This window comes from Podarcis pityusensis (assembly GCF_964106645.2).
Source record: "Podarcis pityusensis genome assembly, chromosome: 1".
NCBI lineage: Eukaryota > Metazoa > Chordata > Lepidosauria > Squamata > Lacertidae > Podarcis > Podarcis pityusensis.
In genome coordinates, this window is record NC_138028.1 from 134,467,470 (window position 1) to 134,481,666 (window position 14,197).

The 14,197-nt window shown below is 44.3% G+C and overlaps 2 protein-coding genes and 1 long non-coding RNA gene across 4 annotated transcripts in view; 2 read left to right on the forward strand and 1 right to left on the reverse strand.

Moving 5' to 3' along the window:
- COL6A2 (collagen type VI alpha 2 chain) overlaps positions 1-8,175 on the forward strand; it is a 50,098-nt gene extending 41,923 nt beyond the window's left edge. Inside the window, exon 28 of one of the 2 annotated variants that reach the window (XM_081016346.1) lies at positions 577-1,224. In XM_081016346.1, the coding sequence (XP_080872472.1) occupies positions 577-872 (296 nt within the window). In that variant the 3' untranslated portion in view covers positions 873-1,224. Of the gene's footprint in view, positions 1-576; positions 1,225-6,259 lie in introns of those variants that run through there. The other variant, XM_081016345.1, reaches the window with a different exon arrangement.
- On the forward strand, positions 1,507-5,071 carry LOC308484907. The gene is made up of 2 exons (XR_013990159.1): positions 1,507-3,342; positions 3,605-5,071. It is a non-coding gene; the product is annotated as an uncharacterized lncRNA (long non-coding RNA).
- Positions 8,176-8,366: 191 nt separating the features above from the next.
- LOC308484708 (uncharacterized protein) lies at positions 8,367-13,398 on the reverse strand. The gene is made up of 4 exons (XM_081019707.1): positions 13,282-13,398; positions 9,889-9,928; positions 8,995-9,314; positions 8,367-8,650 (listed from the first exon to the last, which is right to left on the reverse strand). Exons 2-4 carry the CDS (start codon positions 9,905-9,907, stop codon positions 8,612-8,614), a joined length of 378 nt encoding a protein of 125 aa, XP_080875833.1. The 5' UTR covers positions 9,908-9,928; positions 13,282-13,398; the 3' UTR covers positions 8,367-8,611.
- Positions 13,399-14,197: the final 799 nt, after the last annotated feature.

Here is a 14,197-nt window from a genome sequence, read left to right on the forward strand (position 1 = left end):
TGGCTATGGTTCAGGAAGGAGAAGGCTAAGGAATGACACCCTCTTCACTTGTCAAATGTGGCTTCACTCTTGATTAGCTTTAACATTGGCTTTATTTAATTAAAGTGAATTGCATTTTCATCCTTCTTATTTTCCTGTTGTAACTCTGTCAATGAACTTGTTTGATGCAGTAGGATCCTTTTCCGTTGCTTCTTGTGCATTGGTGCTGGCACTGGTGCTGGTCTTTCGCTTGATAGACTGTTGACATTCCTATGATGCAGTAGAAGAGAAATCCTTTCTGAACCTAAAATTCTGTTTGAGGATGAGAGGGAACATAGAACTGTAGTTGTTACCACCTCAGTTTAAAACTAGGAGGACCATTTTGGTCAGGTAGCTTGAAGTCTGGAAAGCCAGTAAACCCCCAGGTTATGCCAAGCTAGATCTGTAAGGCACCAGGCTTCACCCTAACTCCACCCAGGTGAGCACCCTTTTAAGAACCCAACACCTGTGTGGTATACAGAATCAAAGTGAATAGAAACCAGAGGTCCATGCCATACCAGAAAGCCCTGAAAATATTCTTTTGACACTCACTTGCAGATGGGAGGAACCCTGGGATCGAAAACCCAGTTATTTTCCGCCCTATGGAAAAGGGAGACAAGATACCTTTCCCCAGCACCAAACCTATGATCGCCCAGTTCCTGAACTCCACGAGGGAGATCCAGGACCCCAGCATGTACACCCAGCTCGTGGCCACCTTGGCCTATACCGCCGAAAAAGCCAAGTTTTCCACCGGACATGAGCGGCAGGAGTGGATGGACCTGTTCATTGACACCTTTAAAATGGTGCACAGCGAGATTGTTGGGGATCCAGATACTGTAATAGGCCTTTGCTGAGACTGTGCTCTGCCTCTGTCAAAAGAATAGGACATTCTGCCTATGAAACTCAAAGCTAGTCAGAAAAGTCACTTTATCTGTAGAAATCTTGCTGGAGCTCTCATTAGTGCTAGGCGATTGCAACAAGAGAAGCTTCTAGAAATAGGAACTTCTGAAAAAGTCAGTCTCAGCTGCTTTTAAGGCTTATACGCAGCTTTGCTGCCAGACCAGCTCATTTGGCCCTTGCCAGAGGAGAAATGGAGCTATCATGTAGAGAACAAAGCAAACAAGGCAGGATGGCCCCAGAACAGACTTTCCTGAGTTTCTCACTTGAAAAACCACACTGTGCTGATAAACTCACATATTCTTGAAACATTCCAGCGTGGACTTTTTGGGTGGGGAGCCTAAGAACAGTCCTCTTGCCAACCACATGATGGCAGCCTCTGAGCATGCTAAAAGCCACAAAATATGAACTACACACTTGCATCCCTACCTTTCCTATTCCCCTCTTCCCTTAATTATGAAGTGATTTTTGGAGCGTAGGAATCCTCAGTTTACCAACACACTTACAGATGACTGCTTCTTCACACCATTACAAACATGGATCATTTCTCAGTGGTTGGAAGTTGTCTGTTTCTGTCCTCAAAAACATAGCATTGCCAGCCTATCAGTATGGCAGAAACTTATGAGCTGGAATTTTGATCCTGTGTTGTAAAGCTATATGTGTTCCTCTCCCTATTGTCTGTCTATAAATTGTTGTCTGTCTTTTTACTGAAAGGACTTTTCTAGGTAACGGAAGGAAACATTGATCCCATATATTTTCTCTCTTGAATTCTCAGGGTGCAGTCAGATATTCTGAACTGTGGCCGAAGTGTTTTGAACACACATTCACAGCATTCCCAGAGCATTTGTTTTCACAGCTTGGAGTGTGTATTCAAACTGCAGCCCTTGTCTCTGTCTTCACCCTAAAGCCTTGGATGCTCCCACCTAGAAATAATTTAGTCTGCCAGATCAGTTGCCCAGCTCAGTAGCCACTGGTCAAAACTGGTATGGAGCAAACAACAGAGGTCCTTCCTAGGGAAACCTGAGGATTGTCCTTGGTAGAACTTGGTCTCTGTGGGCTTTGTTTCATTCCTGGTCTATTTGTTTGTTTTTGTATATATGTGTTTCTCCATTTTGCACATCTTTTGCCCTCCTTAGTGAGCTACTGTCATCAAAATTACTGATGGAAATTAAGAAGGATATTCTATTACTGTAAAAAGCAATGCAAAATGAAAATTTAGGTTTGTGGGTATGAAGATTCTACATCTTGAGACTCTGAGATGACTGTCCTGCCATCTTTTGCGTGGGCGAATGTCTGTGATACATGAGGGCCCATAATTGAGCCCAAAATGCCATAGATAGTCAATAAGAGAACTGGATAAGGCGTCCAACACAGAAGTAATCCATTTAAGCTATTGTTGTATTTCCAACACTGTAGCAAAAACAGCCTCTGCATGAAGAAATAATGCATTTATAATACACATTTGGGAAAACTACAAATATACTGGCCTGTTTTTAAAAGACTCTGAACAATTATTCAATTCAGTATTTGTGTTTTATCATTATTAGTTGTGACCAAGTGGAATCCCATATAGCTTCAAATGGTATTTTTGCTAGCAAACATTATTTACTTCACCAAGCATTAGAAAGCAGGTGGAACTAGACTGTCTGAAGGGGTTCAGTGAGGGAGGGATTGCTTGCTTGCTAGACACTTTTGAGCAATCTAATTTCACCCGACTCCCACCACTGCAAACTTCAGTAATGACTGGCTAAATCCCAAGTAACTATTGATAGTATACACCTAGCCAAGCACAACTGAATGCTGAATGCAGTTCAACCTTTGTGCAAGTCTCCCTTCAGCTATTCCAACTTCATGAGGCAAACAGAGGTTTATCATAAAGACAGACTTCACACACATTTTACATACCCCCTTAATTTTAATTTTAATTTTGCGAGGTTGACCCATATGAACTGTGTACGTCTTGTGACTGTAGTCTGACATGTGATCACAGGCCAATCCAGATTTTGTCCTAATACATGAAATTTGCTCATCTGATATTGCCTCCACCTGTGGAACCGCCCCTAAGACCCACATGGGCCCCAACTGCATTTTCTTTTTAAAAATGGTTGTAACTGCTTCTGTGGCTCCTTGCTGAGCTGGCTGGCAGGATGCAATTGGCTATGCTTTGAGCAGATCTGTTGTAGATCATATAAATTATGTGAAAAGCTGTGGGCTTGTCAAGGACAGGGCAGACAGTGAACCCCACACCTTGTGTTCTATAAAGTAACATGAGAGAAAACAGTAATCCAATTAAAGTGGCAGAAAATGTAATCCCGGGGGGGGGGGGGCAGAGCCAGTCATTAAAAGAAGCAGAAGCATCACCAGGCAAGGTTCTCATGAGTGAGACAAGGTGCTCCAGGTTCACAAGTTAGCTCTGAAGGCAGAGGGGTTTTTTAATATACAGTCATACCTCGGGTTAAATGTGCTTCAGGTTGAGCATTTTCAAGTTACGCTCCGAGGCGACCCGGAAGTAACGGAGCACATTACTTCCGGGTTTCACCGCTCGCGCATGCACAGACACTCAAAATGATGTCACGTGCATGCGCGGAAGAGGCAAAACGCGACCCGCGCATGCACAGATGAGCAGTCACGTCTTATGTTCTATTCAGGATGCGAATGGGTTTTCGGAACGAATCCCGTTCGCATCCAGAGGTACCACTGTAATGCCTAGTGTTGCTAGGTTTACTGTAATCTACCCTGTGATCCTTGGACGAAGGGTGTTATAGAAATTTACCAAATAAATGAAAGGATCTGGGCTGGTCCTCAGGGACAGCTGACTGAGTGTTCTTTCAGGTAACAGGGCTGGTCCTGCAGCCCAGGGGGCATCCCTTGAGGAGCATGGTCAACAGGTGAGGGTTGTGGCTGCATTTGTGGCCGTGGTGGGACAGTGAGCAAAGTGGCCGTTGGAAGGAAGGAAGGAAGGAAGGAAGGAAGGAAGGCCTTTTCCAGGGTCCTCCTGGCGCTCTGCACTTAGGCATATACAAAGTTGTTGTTCCAATATCCCTCACTGGCAAGGAAGTTTTCGGAAGTTCTGAGAATGTGAACCTTTCTCGGGCATAAATAATACAGGTAAGTCAACTCTCAGTTCATAGCAGGCACCAGGCAAGACTGGAGCTTTTGACTCTTAATTTGAAGAGTTTTTTCGCATTTGCAGCCTCTTTTCGTGGGGCAAGAACTGCTAGGTCCGTTTTGGTTTTTTTAACAGCGCAAGCTATACAACTAAAAAGGAGCTAGCAATAACATCTACAGGTATCCTTAAAAGTAGAGTATTCATAACTCAAAAGTAGGGGGGGTGTAATTGGGTTAGTTTACAAACTGCCAGGGCTTTTCCATTTGGTCCAGCTTTTCTTCTGTTCGCTCCACGCTTTTTACCGCTGAATTGTGGATTGCTCTGACAAATGCCAATCCACAGAAACCCCCATCGGTGTTTGTTCTGATTCAGCAGTAAACAGCAGATTTTCCCACAGATAAAAGAAGAGCCTCTCAGGGCCAGGGCTAGAAAGAATGGGGCAGCTGGATGTATGGATAAGCCCAAAGTGCTGTTGCCCCAGGTTGGCTTGGTTAAATTTTGAATAAGTCACTGAGGTGGGGGGGGGGGGGATATGTGTAGAAAACCACAGATTTCTGTGCCCAGGTCTTGCCTTGCTGTGGGGCAAGTTCTTCCCCAGGCACAGAGGTTGTGAAGCAGATGGCCAACACCGAGATCATCAGATGCACCATTCCTCCCTTTCCACACCAAAAATAGTTTATTATTACACTTTTCCAATTACTGCATGAAATACCCCTCAATTGCAGGAGTTGGGGTGGGGTGTTATCATTTTTTAGATGTAAGAGAAGAGCCTCCTCAGAATGCTGTGCTGGTCATGGTACAACGTTTAGTTCTGAAGAACTGTAGTCCACAAATATCTGACATGAAGTTATAGAAATGTTTGCTGTTTGTAGATGCAGCCTCTTTGAAACATATGTTTTCTTCCTTTAACTAACTAAGATGTCTAAAGTACTAAGCAATACCACACCTGGGGCAGAAATGGACAGGGGTTCGGCTTTGTATGCAGCCTTCTTTTCCCTCATTGTATAATTTGGGAGCAACAAATATTATAACATATTTCTTTATTGTTGGCTCTTCGGTCATTATTGTCTGGAGTTCTTGTGAGCTGCTTTAAGCATTTTGTGTTTGACTTTGAGTTGCCTTGCTGAATGCATGGCAGGTTTTCTTTCAAGTCTGGATCATTGTATAAATTACTCTTCTTTGCTCAAAATATCATGTCCAGTGTTTAACAATCTCAGATGACAACCTTACTTTCTACAAACATTCAGGTAGAAAATATTGGTGCCAGATTCAAGGGGAGGAAATGAATCAGTTATGTGAATGTGAAACATTGAAAGGTTTTGTATTGTTCACTCTTTCTTTGGTGGGGAAAGAACTCACTTGTTAATAGACAGATGTGGGTTCAGAAAAAGAGGTTTATTTGATTTAGATTATTTACTGATTCACAGGACTAGCTGCTTGTCTCATCTGCCACTGTCAGTGTTCCTTTGAAGTATGCTGGGTATTTTAAAATTTTGCATCCCGTTTCTATCCCACCTTTTCTCCAAGTAGCTCAAGGCAGCATACGTGGTTCTCCCTCTCACACCCTTTTATCCTCACAACAGCCCTTTGAGGTGAGACGCAGGTGGCGCTGTGGGTTAAACCACAGAGCCTAGAACTTGCCAAGCAGAAGGTCGGCGGTTCGAATCCCCGCGATGGGGTGAGCTGCCGTTGCTCAGTCCCTGCTCCTGCCAACCTAGCAGTTCGAAAGCACGTCAAAGTGCAAGTAGATAAATAGGTACCACTCGGGCGGGAAGGTAAACGGCGTTTCCGTGCGCTGCTCTGGTTTGCCAGAAGCGGCTTAGACCTGCTGGCCACATGACCTGGAAGCTGCACGCCGGCTCCCTCGGCCAATAAAGCGAGATGAGCGCCGCAACCCCAGAGTCAGCCATGACTGGACCTAATGGTCAGGGGTCCCTTTACCCTTTACCTTTTAGGTTGAGTCATTTGCTTAACAACCCCCAATGGGCTTTATGGCTGAATATGGGTTTCAACTCCAGGCCCTCGTCTGTTTCTTGGGCTATAGCAGAGGAAACATTCCCTCAACCTGATAGGTCAATAGGTTTTCAGACCTTACAGTCTAGAAAAACAGCAGCACCCCCTACATTGCAGGGCTTGGGTGACCCTTCCATCTCTTCAGTTCTATGAGTCTATGAAAGCCATGCCCTCATCAGTAGCCCCAGAGGGATGACGGTCTGTTTTCTTTTCCCCCTACAGAGCTTGCTGTTGCCCAGTGCACACAGCGCCCTGTGGACATTGTCTTCCTCCTGGATGGCTCTGAAAGAATTGGGGAACTGAACTTCCAGAGGGCCTACCGTTTTGTTGAAGATGTGGCCCGACGTCTAACCCTGGCCAGAAGTAACAATGACAATATGAATGCGCGCATTGCCCTTGTGCAGTACGGAAGTGAGAACGAACATAGGGTGGCTTTTGAATTGACACACAATCTCACTATCATCTCGGATGCCTTAGATCAGATCAAATACTTGGACTCTTCTTCCAACATTGGGTCTGGCATCATCCATGCCGTCAACAACATTGTCATCAACCCAAGAGACAGGCAGAGAGCAGCCAGGCGCAACGCCGAGCTGTCATTTGTCTTCATCACAGATGGCATTACAGGCAGCAAAAACCTGGTTGAGGCTGTTGACTCCATGAAGAAGCAGAATGTGATGCCCACCGTGGTGGCCTTAGGGAGCGATGTGGACATGGATGTTCTGCTGAAGATTGGTCTGGGGGACCAGGCAGCCATTTTCCGGGAGAAGGACTATGCCAGCCTCTCCCAGCCTGGCTTCTTTGATAGATTCATTAGGTGGATCTGTTAGCTGCAGGGAAGTGCAGTCTCTCATCACACACCAAAGTTATTAAGGTCCTAAAATTGTTATATGGTTTTTAGCAAATGGTGGATTTATTTTTATAGCCAAAACCTGTAGGCTCATTTTAAATTTCATGATGAAACTCAACTCAATTTTATGGTGCTAATTAAAACCAAGGTGGAGGAAGGATCCAAAACTACACAGTGTTAATCTGTCATGTCTTACAACTTTGTTTAAACAGAATTTTTTGTGCTGTGTAATCATGTAGGTGCTAAACAGAAGAACAGCAAAGTGTTCACATTCAGCACAAAGAATAATCATCTCCAACAAGGGTCTCCAGTAAACTGTCCTTCCATCCCCACCCTGCACATCAGCACCTCACGTCCTAATCATCTGTTTCTAGAAACTGGTTCCTTTACTGGGAGGTGGGGATAATTTGAATCTTGTCCTGATCCTGGTGCTAAAACCTCCTTATTCTCTTTCCAAGGAAACCCTGCCAGTGTTTCCTATGCAGCTGTGTCGCATCCCACCCTTTTTCACAGGTGAAAGCAGCTGCAGGAAATTATCAGCACTGAGTCCTGGGCTTTGGGCCACTCCATTAGTGAATGCCTGGACTTTCTTCCTTGCTTTTCATGCGATTGCTTAATGGTTGCAGCAAAAGAATTTTCTGGCACTTAAATGTACTTTGCATCCATTAAATGTACTTTGCAAGCTTAACTATGTCCGCTTTGTAACACCAAGAGCCAGGGAAAGGGTGAAGAGCCATGGAGGGTCCTCATCCTGTGCTGACACCGTCCTGTTCCACTCCAGGTGACAGCCATTGAGACCTTTTATGGGGATCACTTTGGATTGTCTCTGGCATGACAATCCACTTTGGATTGTCTCTGGCTCCCCCTACTGCAGCATGAGTTTTCACACCATGCTTAAGGAGAAGCCAAAAGCCACCTGCCTTGCCTTGCCTCAGGTTTCCCTTTCCCTTTCCCCAATCACAATGAGTAGCACTGCCGGCATGAGATGGCATTAGACTTTGTCTTTCTGAGTGCCTTTCTTACGTACCCAACCTTCCTGTGGAAAGTCTGTCTCTCCTCCTTCTAACTGCTGTTACCACCCTTTCTCCCGCATTAATCACAAAGCACCTCCTCCTTGGAAACACAGTGTGAATCATCAAGTCAGACATCATGCAAAACATGTTGATGGATGTGCAATGAAATTGCAACTTCAGTGTATTCTTGGGATTGCTGTTTCTGCAATAACATCCTTACTTGAGCCAAAATTGCACTCTTGGTAAATAAACTCATTTTCACACTAGCTTAAAAATATTGTCGTTTATCATTGCAGTAGAACACACTTTCATGTTAGCCAGCATAGAATACCCTTTACGAGCCAGTCCCAAGATTCAGCAAACTGCTAGAAGAGTCAGTGGACAAACATGCATTTGATGTAAACATTCGTGTGAAGCATGTTCCAGATGTGACTAGGAAATGCAAGGATTTCAGCCTTTGTCAAGGTGGGTATCTAAATTATGCCTTTATTTCAGAGGTAAGATGGAAACGGATAGGAATGGATATATAGGAATGGATATGGAAAATGGAAGGGAAACTTGATATCACATGGCTTTTTAAACATTTCTTTTGGAATTGCTACAAACTAAACAAAGTATTACATGATTACTGGACCATGTGAAAGACAATGGAGGAATGTCAGAACAGGTCTCGATCGATTGCAAGTATGCAGCTGGGAGCGGACACCTTTCTCAGTCTGAATCGGAGCTGCTGCTGGAACTGCCATGGTGCTGAAAGAGAAACAGATGCCATCACTGCTGCTATCTCAGCTCATATTTCTTGATTTCTGTTGTGTTTTCTTCCCCTCCTGCATTTTCAACCCACTCTAAGTTCACCTCTTTAGTTTTATTTCTGCCTGCTTGTTATGATGAAGATTTTGAGTAATTAATGGGGCATTACATGGAAAGATAAACTCTGGCATCCACTTTCTCCTTAGACTTAACTTCACATTTCCCACGCCTTAACTGACTCCCTGGTCGTCCTTGCACTGGAGCCCTGTAGGCCCATGGCTACTGAAGCTGCCTTTCTTCTGCAGCTTGACTCAGAGAGACCCCTTCAAGTCACTCCTCCTTACCTTTTTGCCATGGTGCCCATGGTGCCCGTGGTGCTCATGGCCGTGCTTGTGGTGCTTTGGCTTTTTGTGATGCCCATGGTGGCTTCCAGGAGGATGGCAACCAGGCGGTGGGGGAGGGCAGCCTCCAGGGACCATTCCAGGTGGAGGATGGTGTCCGTGGTGGGGTGGTCCATGATGAGGGGGCGCACAGGGCCCAGGGAATCCAGACTGGGGAGGCAGCTGGCCAGGGTACCCTGGGGGTGGGCAGGGCTGCATGCCTGGTCCAGAGTATGGAGGAGCAGGAGGGTAAGGCTGCTGCGGCGGCATCCCACCAGGCATTCCTGCCAGAGAGTAAAACACAAATCATAGGATTGGGGGCCATGTATAGTTACGGCCTTCGTCGACTAACAGGTTTGATCAAGCTGATGCATTGGAGCCAGAAATTGGGAAGGTCTTCTCTCAGGAAACCATGCCCCACTCTCTGCCTCCCTGGGGGTTTTTTCTGATCATTTTTCATGCCCCGTTTGCCATTTCTCCTCACACCAGACCTGCAAGGTAAGTCAGTATCAGACCCTGCAGATGTCTTAGTTGCAGCTGGTTCCCAGCTGGGTAACTGCAAAGGTCAGTGCTTATTTGTGAACAAAAAGTAAACTTTCTTCAGGGTCCATTTTGTTACATATCTATAGTGCTATAAATAATATACCAGATTTATTTTCAAATAAAAGAGCTCCCCCATCCCTGTGTGTGTGTGTGTGTGTGTGTGTGTGTGTGTGTAGGCCACAATCTCATGTGTGGGCTGTTTGTCTGCACTGGTCTAGGTCATTTAAATATGCTACAATGTGGTGAATCAACTTGCCACTGAAGCCAGAGCCCAATAACTGCCTCCACCAGATATGTTGACAAGGCAAAGTTTACCTGAATTGGGGTTCCACATGTCAGAAGAGAAAGTCTCGACCTGCAATGAAGTCATACTGTTTAGTTATTTGAAAAGTCCTGTCCTGTCCCCATCTGGTCTTCTCTTCTCTTCTCTCTCTCTCTCTCTCTCTCTCTCTCCCAAGGCTTCCAACCCTGTTCTGGCAGCGCTATGCCTTCAGTAGCTCGAAAAGGAGAATGTATTCAGTGAATCCAAGCTGTTTGCCCTTGCAGTGTCCATTTATCATTTATTCAAATGGTACTTGCATTACTTTTATTAAAGGCTTTTGTTCCAACTCTACAATTCTGTGATTTTATGACTTACATATCACTAACTTTGCATCATTTTAGGCTGCACATTTATAATGAGTGAAGTTCAACAGGCTTCAGATCATGAAGGGTTCTCTATTTTCCACAGTGATGGGAGTTGTTCAGGCCATCAATTGTTGCAGTCATATGGGAAGTCCATTCAGACATGAGCCCAGTCAGTTCAATGACATTTGTTCCCAGAGGATTTTTATAGGATGTTGCAGGCTCATTTTCATTGGATGAGATGGAAACTTACACAGTTTTTATACTGTTTATTTTATTTAATAAGAGCACTTAGCATTTGTATACTGCTTTCAAATTTTCACAGTGGTTCACATGCATTAACTGGTCATCCTTATGGTGCTTTGGTAAGGTAAGTTAGAACATGCATTCCCTTGTTGTGGATGTGGGGATGAAGCCGAGAGTGGATTACCTGAATCCCCTCTGCCAGTTCATAGCAGAAGTAGCATTTGAACAAGAGGCTTCTGGACTTGCAGCTCTTTTGAAAAAGGTGTTGTATATGCTACACAAGCAATGAAGAGTTGGTACCTATCAACACCCCCAGCACAGCTACCAACTCTGCATCAGATTCCCAGAGATCAGATGTAATAAATCCACAAGGCTGCCCCCCAGATCCAGCTAACTCCAGCTAGAAAATTGTCTCCAAAACTGCCAATATAGCTCAGAACTGTTTCTCTGTGCCCTTCTACTAACTGTTAGCTTTAGGTTTCTCTTAGGAAAGGGAGTGGGGTGGCTGGACTTTGCTTCCAACTCTGTGGTCTGAGCAAGGCCAGGGCTGCTAAAGTGGTCAAACTAGATGGCCAGGGCTGGTCCCGTATATTATCTGGTGAGGTAAATAGGCCTGTGATACGTTGCCATGAAAGCTAAAATGGCCCAAGAGGGCAAAGGTGACAGCCAGAGATGACTCATCCGTATTTCTCTCCCATCCCCACTAGGGCTGCAAGATGTCCGGATATTCCCAGATTTCAAAGGTGGAACTGATGGGGGGAGGAAGCAACGCTTTGGGGTTTCCTAAAAAAAAGTGCAACAATGTTGGGATCTTCCTAAAGAAAAGCTCAACAACTTTCGGGGTGTCCTAGTTTTTATTTTTTGAAATATGGCAACCCTACACCCTCCTCCCCCACTTTTTGGCAGGGGAGACAACCTAGGGCTATGAGTAAGAAGCCAACAAGAAAGACCAGAGTTTTGAGACAGGTGAGATGCCTGAAGTTTTAGGTTCTGAAAAGCTCATGGTGTCTGAGGGGTACTGTTTCCCTCAATAACTGTTGTTGAAGATTTTGGCAATTTGTTAAGATTCTTACACCATGCCTTCACCTTTGCTCCACTTCAGATCAAATATTACGAACACCAGTCAGACTCCAGTGATCTCATTCCAAAGAGAACAAAACCTAAGCAAGGGAAGCCCAGGAAGGAACCTCTCGCAGCTGAGAGAACTGGGAGTGCATGCACTTCTGCCGCGTTCCGAGAGATGGAGAGTCATTCTTTTGTTAAATCTTGGGCTACCCTATCATTTCTGTCAAAAGATCAGCTTAAGGAAGCACAGTCAGGAAGCATCCCTAACAACAAGTTGACACAAAGGGAAATGGCAAGTGTGCTTTGACATCTCCCAGGCAAACTGAATTCTGTACCACATCTGTCACAGGGGGCCCCAAAATGGTCCACGCACAAGCTTCATCCAGGTGGCCGACAGTGTTTTTGTGCTTGCATACAGCACATCCATCACATGAAGTACAGTATATTGATTTTTAATTATATTTTATTGCTTCTTTTATTCCTTCTTTTATATTTATTTGTATTGGTATAATTAAAATACAATATATAAGAAACAAAAGAAGCAATAGAAATACAATTAAAAATTGTACAGCACCTAGCTCATTATGATTGCTACAACAGGCAGAAAAATCACCAGGCTGTCTACTGAAGTCCCTAAGCAATTTTCAAGTGGATCTTGCAACCACAGTGATCTGTGGGATGAACTTCAACGTGCAATAATCAGACCCCTATACCTCCTATCACAGTTAATTTACTTGGCAGCATTCACATATTCAATGGGAAGGAACTGTAATTACTGACAATTTACTGCAGGAGAGCCCTTGTTCCCCAACCCACCTCTCACAAAACTGCCATTACCCAGCAATCCCTGCTTTTACATCTGTGGTGAACCACCGTCTTTATTAATTTGACAATAAAATGTGACAGGGCATCTGTTTTTGTTTTTTAAAGTGGACTTTGTTGCTTGGCTGTGAAGGTTTAGCAAGCAAACAAAATTGGCGATAAAGAGGGAAAGGAAGTTACTGCATTTTCTCAGCAAGTGTTTCAGGGCTTCCTTTACGCAACGTAACTCCCTCGACTTTCTGAGTCACAACCTGCACGGATCACAACTATGAGGAGTGACGCAGAAAATGGACGAGGGCGGCTGGGAAGGCAGTGAGAAAGAAACAGAAAATGTCACATGAAACAGCCCTAAGAATCAGCTCTAGACAAGCGTTGAGATTGGCAATGCTTTTTATGGGGCAAAACTCTGAAAAACCTCGTAACCTTGAATCATCCATTGACAAGTCCTGTCCAAGAACAACAGCACCGTATGAAAACTATCCAGTGAGTGGGGCCCAACTTTTCACCTTTTGTTAAAATAGGTATTGTTGCTTTGACAAGCAAAGTAGTTGCTGTATCTTCCCCAGTCAGGAGAGCCAAATATAAAAGTTGGTGCTAGCTTAACTAGGTCTTTAGGGGTATGCTGGATTTTGAATTATATGTGTAACACCAACAAACTTAAGCTGAATAAAAAATAAAGGTTTATATATCTTTATATATCTGGTTCTCCTAAATAGAAGGCATGCAACTGAAAATTTATTTGATTTATTTTTCACTATTACAAAGCATTTATAGGGGACTGGCATACAAACTCAAAGCACAAAGTTTTAACAATAAAACAAGAATACCTCCCCCCAGACTACAACACAAAAGCAGCTACAAGTGCAATAATATTCCCTCAAATGCCTGGGAGAAGAGGGAAGTCTTCCACCGCCTTCTCCCCCAGCTCAATACTGAAACTGCATACAATACCAAAGTGACGCCTGAGGTCCTGGCGGAGTCTTTCCTAGGGGATCATACAATAAGTGTCCTTCACTTATATAACCACACCTTCAGCAATTAAAGACTTTCCTACCAATCAGAGAGCACGGTGAACCAGTGTCACCGTCGGAGAACAAGCTTAGTAAAAGGTCAATATATTCACTTTTCAACTTTCCCTTCCATTATTTCCAGTTTGCACACATTCTTTTAAATGCAAACTCCACCCCCCAGCACGAAGGTCACCTGCTTGTGTTGGAGACTAGGTACACAATGACAATGCAAACCTGCCTGAGGTGTGGTATGGAAAGGGAATACCTTGATTCAGTGAGCTATATTTATTCTGGCCCAATGATAAGAGGGAAATACATTTTGCATGCATGAGCAGCAGGAATTGGAGGTGCGTGTGAATGTGCAGGAGGAGCAGCCGAGGCCAGCGGAACTGAGTGAGATTTTTTTATAAAAAAAAACTCCAGTGATTTTGCCCCCTGGGTGCCCCTGTGATAAGAATTTTAAGGTCTTAGATATATATTAAATGTTCATAAATGTACCAAGCAAACACGTACATAAATATATAAACCACATGTCTGAAGCAGCACAGGAAAACAGCCCGGAAACCACTTTTGACCCCCCAGCTGAACAAATGATTTCTCTGCAAGGTCAATGAAAATGGAAAAGCCTCCCCATTGTCTTTTCCTTCACAAATCCTGTCTTAAGGGTATGCCTGTGTTTGAATAGGGCGAGCCTGTGACCTGGCTCAGGAACTAAGTATTTATCATTACAAAAGACTGGCCAGGCTCCACAGGGTATCCAATCAAGTGAGCATTAACAGGTAACCTGTCAGACGAGATAAACAACGCACTCAGATTTCTGCTGTAGACCGGCTTTTCTGTGATGTAGGTATGATGTA